Raw genomic sequence first — 9481 nt, forward strand, 5'->3', positions numbered from 1 at the left:
AACACATCTATGTACACAACACACATGTACACAACACATCTATGTACACAACACACATGTACACAACACACATGTACTCAACACATCTATGTACACAACACACATGTACACAACACACATGTACTCAACACATCTATGTACACAACACACATGTACACAACACATCTATGTACACAACACACATGTACACAACACATCTATGTACACAACACACATGTACACAACACACATGTACACAACACACATGTACACAACACACATGTACACAACACACATGTACACAACACATCTATGTACACAACACACATGTACACAACACATCTATGTACACAACACACATGTACACAACACATCTATGTACACAACACACATGTACACAACACACATGTACACAACACACATGTACACAACACACATGTACACAACACACATGTACACAACACACATGTACACAACACACATGTACACAACACATCTATGTACACAACACACATGTACACAACACATCTATGTACACAACACACATGTACACAACACATCTATGTACACAACACACATGTACACAACACATCTATGTACACAACACACATGTACACAACACACATGTACACAACACACATGTACACAACACATATGTACACAACACACATGTACACAACACACATGTACACAACACACATGTACACAACACATCTATGTACACAACACACATGTACACAACACATATGTACACAACACACATGTACACAACACACATGTACACAACACACATGTACACAACACATCTATGTACACAACACACATGTACACAACACATCTATGTACACAACACACATGTACACAACACATATGTACACAACACACATGTACACAACACACATGTACACAACACATCTATGTACACAACACACATGTACACAACACATCTATGTACACAACACACATGTACACAACACATCTATGTACACAACACACATGTACACAACACACATGTACACAACACACATGTACACAACACATCTATGTACACAACACACATGTACACAACACATCTATGTACACAACACATATGTACACAACACACATGTACACAACACACATGTACACAACACACATGTACACAACACATCTATGTACACAACACACATGTACACAACACATCTATGTACACAACACACATGTACACAACACACATGTACACAACACACATGTACACAACACACATGTACACAACACATCTATGTACACAACACACATGTACACAACACATATGTACACAACACACATGTACACAACACACATGTACACAACACACATGTACACAACACATCTATGTACACAACACACATGTACACAACACATCTATGTATACAACACACATGTACACAACACACATGTACACAACACACATGTACACAACACACATGTACACAACACATCTATGTACACAACACACATGTACTCAACACACATGTACTCAACACACATGTACACAACACACATGTACACAACACACATGTACACAACACATCTATGTACACAACACACATGTACTCAACACACATGTACACAACACATCTATGTACACAACACACATGTACACAACACATCTATGTACTCAACACACATGTACACAACACATCTATGTACACAACACACATGTACACAACACACATGTACACAACACACATGTACACAACACATCTATGTACACAACACACATGTACACAACACATCTATGTACACAACACACATGTACACAACACATCTATGTACACAACACACATGTACACAACACACATGTACACAACACATCTATGTACACAACACACATGTACACAACACATCTATGTACACAACACACATGTACACAACACATCTATGTACACAACACACATGTACACAACACACATGTACACAACACATCTATGTACACAACACACATGTACACAACACATCTATGTACACAACACACATGTACTCAACACATCTATGTACACAACACATCTATGTACACAACACACATGTACACAACACATCTATGTACACAACACACATGTACACAACACATCTATGTACACAACACACATGTACACAACACACATGTACTCAACACACATGTACTCAACACATCTATGTACACAACACATCTATGTACACAACACACATGTACACAACACATCTATGTACACAACACACATGTACACAACACATCTATGTACACAACACACATGTACACAACACATCTATGTACACAACACACATGTACACAACACACATGTACTCAACACATCTATGTACACAACACACATGTACACAACACATCTATGTACACAACACACATGTACACAACACACATGTACTCAACACACATGTACACAACACATCTATGTACACAACACACATGTACTCAACACATCTATGTACACAACACACATGTACACAACACATCTATGTACACAACACACATGTACACAACACACATGTACTCAACACACATGTACACAACACACATGTACACAACACACATGTACACAACACATCTATGTACACAACACACATGTACACAACACATCTATGTACACAACACATCTATGTACACAACACACATGTACACAACACATCTATGTACACAACACACATGTACACAACACATCTATGTACACAACACACATGTACTCAACACACATGTACACAACACATCTATGTACACAACACACATGTACTCAACACATCTATGTACACAACACACATGTACACAACACATCTATGTACACAACACACATGTACACAACACATCTATGTACACAACACACATGTACTCAACACATCTATGTACACAACACACATGTACACAACACATCTATGTACACAACACACATGTACTCAACACATCTATGTACACAACACACATGTACACAACACATCTATGTACACAACACACATGTACACAACACACATGTACTCAACACACATGTACACAACACACATGTACACAACACACATGTACACAACACATCTATGTACACAACACACATGTACACAACACATCTATGTACACAACACATCTATGTACACAACACACATGTACACAACACATCTATGTACACAACACACATGTACACAACACATCTATGTACACAACACACATGTACACAACACATCTATGTACACAACACACATGTACACAACACATCTATGTACAGTTGAATTTACAGATGTAGAGCAGAAAGTGAACAGTGTTTAAGAAGTGTTCATGAGTCCAACGGCCTGAGAGGAGTGGCCTCCTGCTTGAGGGGAGTGGCCTCCTGCTTTAGAGGAGTGGCTTCCTGCTTGAGGGGAGTGGCCTCCTGCTTGAGGGGAGTGGCTTCCTGCCTGAGAGGAGTGGCCTCCTGCTTGAGGGGAGTGGCTCAAATAGTCCGTGTCCAGGGTGAGACCTGCTCGTCCCAGAGTCCTGGAGACGTTCAGGTCCTGCAGAGATGGAAGTCTGCAGCTGATCACCTTCTCATCAGAGGGCGCTGTAGTTTCTGTTTGTCCCTGGCTGTGGCTCCAGTGTACCACACGGTGATGGAGGAGGTGATGGAGGAGGTGAGGAGGAGGTGAGGAGGAGGTGATGGAGGAGGTGATGGAGGAGGTGATGGTCGTGTAGAACTGCTCCATCATCAGCTTGTCTTTCCTCAGCTGATGCAGGAAGTACATCCTCTACTGGGCTCCCTCTTGAGGTCCTGGTGATGGTGGCTCCTCCCTCTTGAGGTCCTGGTGATGGTGGCTCCTCCCACTTGAGGTCCTGGTGATGGTGGCTCCTCCCACTTGAGGTCCTGGTGATGGTGGCTCCCACTTGAGGTCCTGGTGATGGTGGCTCCCACTTGAGGTCCTGGTGATGGTGGCTCCTCCCACTTGAGGTCCTGGTGATGGTGGCTCCCACTTGAGGTCCTGGTGATGGTGGCTCCCACTTAAGGTCCTGGTGATGGTGGCTCCCACTTGAGGTCCTGGTGATGGTGGCTCCTCCCACTTGAGGTCCTGGTGATGGTAGCTCCTCCCACTTGAGGTCCTGGTGATGGTGGCTCCTCCCACTTGAGGTCCTGGTGATGGTGGCTCCTCCCACTTGAGGTCCTGGTGATGGTGGCTCCTCCCACTTGAGGTCCTGGTGATGGTGGCTCCTCCCACTTGAGGTCCTGGTGATGGTGGCTCCTCCCACTTGAGGTCCTGGTGATGGTGGCTCCTCCCACTTGAGGTCCTGGTGATGGTGGCTCCTCCCACTTGAGGTCCTGGTGATGGTGGCTCCTCCCACTTGAGGTCCTGGTGATGGTGGCTCCTCCCACTTGAGGTCCTGGTGATGGTGGCTCCTCCCACTTGAGGTCCTGGTGATGGTGGCTCCTCCCACTTGAGGTCCTGGTGATGGTGGCTCCTCCCACTTGAAGTCCTGGTGATGGTGGCTCCTCCCACTTGAGGTCCTGGTGATGGTGGCTCCTCCCACTTGAGGTCCTGCTGATGGTGGCTCCTCCACTTGAGGTCCTGGTGATGGTGGCTCCTCCCACTTAAGGTCCTGGTGATGGTGGCTCCTCCCACTTGAGGTCCTGGTGATGGTGGCTCCTCCCACTTAAGGTCCTGGTGATGGTGGCTCCTCCCACTTGAGGTCCTGGTGATGGTGGCTCCCACTTGAGGTCCTGGTGATGGTGGCTCCCACTTGAGGTCCTGGTGATGGTGGCTCCTCCCACTTGAGGTCCTGGTGATGGTGGCTCCTCCCACTTGAGGTCCTGGTGATGGTGGCTCCTCCCACTTGAGGTCCTGGTGATGGTGGCTCCTCCCACTTGAGGTCCTGGTGATGTTGGGGGGGGGCTGTGGGTTGTTACCGCTCCACCTCCTGTAACAGACTCATCCCCGTCTGAGATGAGCCCGATGAGGGTGGTGTCGTCATGGTGATGAGGGTGGTGTCGTCATGGTGATGAGGGTGGTGTCATCATGGTGATGAGGGTGGTGTTGTCATGGTGATGAGGGTGGTGTCGTCATGGTGATGAGGGTGGTGTCGTCATGGTGATGAGGGTGGTGTCGTCATGGTGATGAGGGTGGTGTCGTCATGGTGATGAGGGTGGTGTTGTCATTGTAATGAGGGTGGTGTCGTCATGGTGATGAGGGTGGTGTCGTCATGGTGATGAGGGTGGTGTCGTCATGGTGATGAGGGTGCTGTCGTCATGGTGATGAGGGTGGTGTCGTCATGGTGATGAGGGTGGTGTCGTCGTGGCTGGAGGTGCATCAGTTTGTGTGCAGGGAGAAGAGCAGAGGAGAAAGTACACAGCCCTGTGGAGCTCCTGTGCTGATGGTCCCAGTGTCTGAGACATTCTTCCCCAGCCGCACGCACTGACTCCATCAGGAAGTCAGTGCTCCACCTGCGGGTGGAGTCGGCGCTCCCCCTGCAGGGCTTCTTGGGGACAGGGACAGGGACAATGATGGACGACTTGAAGCTGGGACAAGGCATGACTCCAGGAGGTTTATAAATATACTGCATTACTATTGTAAACAGTCTATTCTTTTTTGAAATGCTGATTGTTGATGATGTTTGAGCTTTAGAGTCTGACTCGTCTGGAACAAAACTAAAGGTCAATAATAATAGCCGCTCTTCTCTCTCTTCCTCAGGGCGTTCGTGATCATGGCGGTGCTAAAGATGGCGCCGTCCTTTCTGTGGCCATGACGCCCTTCAGCCCCGTGTCCAGCAACGAACAGCAGCAAAGGATGCTGGGAAACAGCCGACACCTGTACCCTGGGGCGGAGGAGGAAGAAGAGGAGGAGGAGGAGGAAGAGGAGGAGCTACAGGACGGTACGGAGGACGTGTCCGGGGAGATGGAGGACGACCTGGACGTTCGGCGTGGCGGAGTGTCCCGGGGCAGGTCCACTAAAGCGCCCGCTAGAGGACAGATGAGGGCAGGAAACCCCGCGCACACGGCCAATCCCTACTCCTCCAACCCAGGCCCCGCCCACCAGCAGCAGCCGGCCAATCAGATACAGCAGAGGAGGCTGAAGGAACGCAGCTCGGTGACGTCGGACGATGTGACGATCGCCATGATGGTGTTTCGAATCGGGATCCCAGACATAAAGCAAACGGTAAGAGCCACACGAGCCACACGAGCCACACGAGCCACACACTGGTGTAGCGGGCCGCGGCCCTCACTGGCCCTCTCCATGTAGCATTAGCCCGCAGCGCTAAGCTGCACCAATCAAATGAGTTTCCCTTTATTCCCTCTGTGTTTCCTCTTGAGCGAGTGTTTCCGGGAGGAAGGATTCAGTAAAACACAAGACGTTTGAGAGACAGAGAAGAAGAAGAGAAGAAGAAGAGAAGAAGAGAAGAAGAGAAGACCGTCCACATCTCTGAAAATAACTTCCTCCAAATCATTCACATTGGAGCCTCTTGAGTAGCGCCCCCTGGTGACTGGAAAAAGATCTTTATATTCTCCTTCTGGCAAACGTCCAAAGCGGATCGTTCACGAGGATGTGGTTTATGTTTGTGGCAGAGTGGTTAGCCCTTTATGTTTGTGGCAGAGTGGTTAGCCCTTCATGTTTGTGGCAGAGTGGATAGCCCTTCATGTTTGTGGCAGAGTGGATAGCCCTTCATGTTTGTGGCAGAGTGGATAGCCCTTCATGTTTGTGGCAGAGTGGATAGCCCTTCATGTTTGTGGCAGAGTGGTTAGCCCTTCATGTTTGTGGCAGAGTGGTTAGCCCTTCATGTTTGTGGCAGAGTGGTTAGCCCTTCATGTTTGTGGCAGAGTGGATAGCCCTTCATGTTTGTGGCAGAGTGGTTAGCCCTTCATGTTTGTGGCAGAGTGGATAGCCCTTCATGTTTGTGGCAGAGTGGATAGCCCTTCATGTTTGTGGCAGAGTGGTTAGCCCTTCATGTTTGTGGCAGAGTGGATAGCCCTTCATGTTTGTGGCAGAGTGGTTAGCCCTGAGTGAATTATTGCTCATGTCGGAACTAGATTTCTCATAGATTGTTCCTGTTCGACCATAAAACACATTTAAAACAGAGAGGGCGCTCTAGGCTCTGAGCGACGCAGAAGAAGCATCTGCACTTCCTCTTCCTCTGGAGTTTGTGGAGTTGTTTAGAAGTGACAGAGAGGGAGAAGAATTCAATTATCTTTCTCTCTCTCTCTCTCTCTCTTCCTCTCTCCTCTCTCTCTCTCTCTCTCTCTCCCTCTTCCTATCTTCTCTGTCTCTTCTCGTTCTCTCTCTCCTCTCTCCTCTCTCTCCTCTCTCCTCTCTCTCCTCTCTCCTCTCTCTTCCTCTGTCCTCTCTCTCTTCTCTCCCCCTCTCTCCTCTCTCTTCCTCTCTCTTCCTCTCTCCTCTCTCTTCCTCTCCTCTCTCTCTTCTCTCTCCCTCTCTCCTCTCTCTTCCTCTCTCTCTCCTCTCTCCTCTCTCTTCCTCTCTCTCTCCGCTCTCTTCCTCTCTCTTCCTCTCTCCTCTCTCTTCCTCTCTCCTCTCTCTTCCTCTCTCCTCTCTCTCTTCTCTCTCCCTCTCTCCTCTCTCTTCCTCTCTCCTCTCTCTCTCCTCTCTCTTCCTCTCTCCTCTCTCTTCCTCTCTCCTCTCTCTCTTCTCTCTCCCTCTCTCCTCTCTCTCTCCTCTCTCTTCCTTTCTCTTCCTCTCTCCTCTCTCTCTTCTCTCTCCCTCTCTCCTCTCTCTTCCTCTCTCCTCTCTCTCTCCTCTCTCTTCCTCTCTCCTCTCTCTTCCTCTCTCCTCTCTCTTCCTCTCTCCTCTCTCTCTCCTCTCTCTTCCTCTCTCCTCTCTCTTCCTCTCTCTCTCTCTCTCTCTCTCTCTCCCTCTATCTCTCCTCTCTCTTCCTCTCTCCTCTCTCTCTCCTCTCTCTTCCTCTCTCCTCTCTCTCTTCTCTCTCTTCCTCTCTCCTCTCTCTTCCTCTCTCTTCTCTCTTCCTCTCTCCTCTCTCTTCCTCTCTCCTCTCTCTCTCCGCTCTCTTCCTCTCTCCTCTCTCTTCCGCTCTCCTCTCTCTTCCTCTCTCCTCTCTCTCTTCTCTCTCCCTCTCTCCTCTCTCTTCCTCTCTCCTCTCTCTCTCCTCTCCCTTCCTCTCTCCTCTCTCTTCCTCTCTCCTCTCTCTCCTCTCTCTCTCCTCTCTCTTCCTCTCTCCTCTCTCTTCCTCTCTCCTCTCTCTTCCTCTCTCCTCTCTCTTCCTCTCTTCTCTCTCTTCTCTCTCCTCTCTCTCTCTTCCTCTCTCCTCTCTCCTCTCTCCTCTCTCTTCCTCTCTCCTCTCTCTTCCTCTCTCCTCTCTCTCTTCTCTCTCCCTCTCTCCTCTCTCTCTCCTCTCACTTCCTTTCTCTTCCTCTCTCCTCTCTCTCTTCTCTCTCCCTCTCTCCTCTCTCTTCCTCTCTCCTCTCTCCTCTCTCTTCCTCTCTCCTCTCTCTTCCTCTCTCCTCTCTCTTCCTCTTTCCTCTCTCTCTTCTCTCTCCCTCTCTCCTCTCTCTCTCCTCTCTCTTCCTCTCTCCTCTCTCTCTTCTCTCTCCCTCTCTCCTCTCTCTTCCTCTCTCCTCTCTCTCTCCTCTCTCTTCCTCTCTCCTCTCTCTTCCTTTCTCCTCTCTCTCTCCTCTCTCTTCCTCTCTCCTCTCTCTTCCTCTCTCTCTCTCTCTCTCTCTCTCTCCCTCTCTCTTCCTATCTTCTCTGTCTCTTCTCGTTCTCTCTCTCCTCTCTCTTCCTCTATCTCTCCTCTCTCTTCCTCTCTCCTCTCTCTCTCCTCTCTCTTCCTCTCTCCTCTCTCTCTTCTCTCTCTTCCTCTCTCCTCTCTCTTCCTCTCTCTTCTCTCTTCCTCTCTCCTCTCTCTTCCTCTCTCCTCTCTCTCTCCGCTCTCTTCCTCTCTCCTCTCTCTTCCTCTCTCCTCTTTCTTCCTCTCTCCTCTCTCTCTTCTCTCTCCCTCTCTCCTCTCTCTTCCTCTCTCCTCTCTCTCTCCTCTCCCTTCCTCTCTCCTCTCTCTTCCTCTCTCCTCTCTCTTCCTCTCTCCTCTCTCTTCCTCTCTCCTCTCTCTTCCTCTCTCCTCTCTCTTCCTCTCTCTTCTCTCTCTTCTCTCTCCCTCTCTCCTCTCTCTCCTCTCTCTCTCCTCTCTCTTCCTCTCTCCTCTCTCCTCTCTCTTCCTCTCTCCTCTCTCTTCCTCTCTCCTCTCTCTTCCTCTTTCCTCTCTCTCTTCTCTCTCCCTCTCTCCTCTCTCTCTCCTCTCTCTTCCTCTCTCCTCTCTCTCTTCTCTCTCCCTCTCTCCTCTCTCTTCCTCTCTCCTCTCTCTCTCCTCTCTCTTCCTCTCTCCTCTCTCTTCCTTTCTCCTCTCTCTCTCCTCTCTCTTCCTCTCTCCTCTCTCTTCCTCTCTCTCTCTCTCTCTCTCTCTCTCTCTCTCTCTCTCTCCCTCTCTCTTCCTATCTTCTCTGTCTCTTCTCGTTCTCTCTCTTCCTCTCTCCCCTCTCTCCTCTCTCCTCTCTCTCCTCTCTCCTCTCTCTTCCTC

The 9481-nt window shown here is 48.8% G+C and overlaps 1 protein-coding gene across 1 annotated transcript in view; it reads left to right on the plus strand.

Annotated features, from left to right (window-relative positions):
• Positions 1 to 5641: 5641 nt before the first annotated feature.
• shank1 (SH3 and multiple ankyrin repeat domains 1) overlaps positions 5642 to 9481 on the plus strand; it is a 131897-nt gene continuing 128057 nt past the window's right edge. The window contains exon 1 of the mRNA XM_072443885.1: positions 5642 to 6099. Within this exon, the coding sequence (XP_072299986.1) occupies positions 5686 to 6099 (414 nt within the window). The 5' untranslated portion in view covers positions 5642 to 5685. The remainder of the gene's footprint in view (positions 6100 to 9481) is intronic.

Source organism: Eucyclogobius newberryi, unplaced genomic scaffold (genome assembly GCF_026437365.1).
Source record: "Eucyclogobius newberryi isolate DKJ021-1_F unplaced genomic scaffold, fEucNew1.0.hap1 SCAF_13, whole genome shotgun sequence".
In the NCBI taxonomy this organism is placed as follows: Eukaryota; Metazoa; Chordata; class Actinopteri; order Gobiiformes; family Gobiidae; genus Eucyclogobius; species Eucyclogobius newberryi.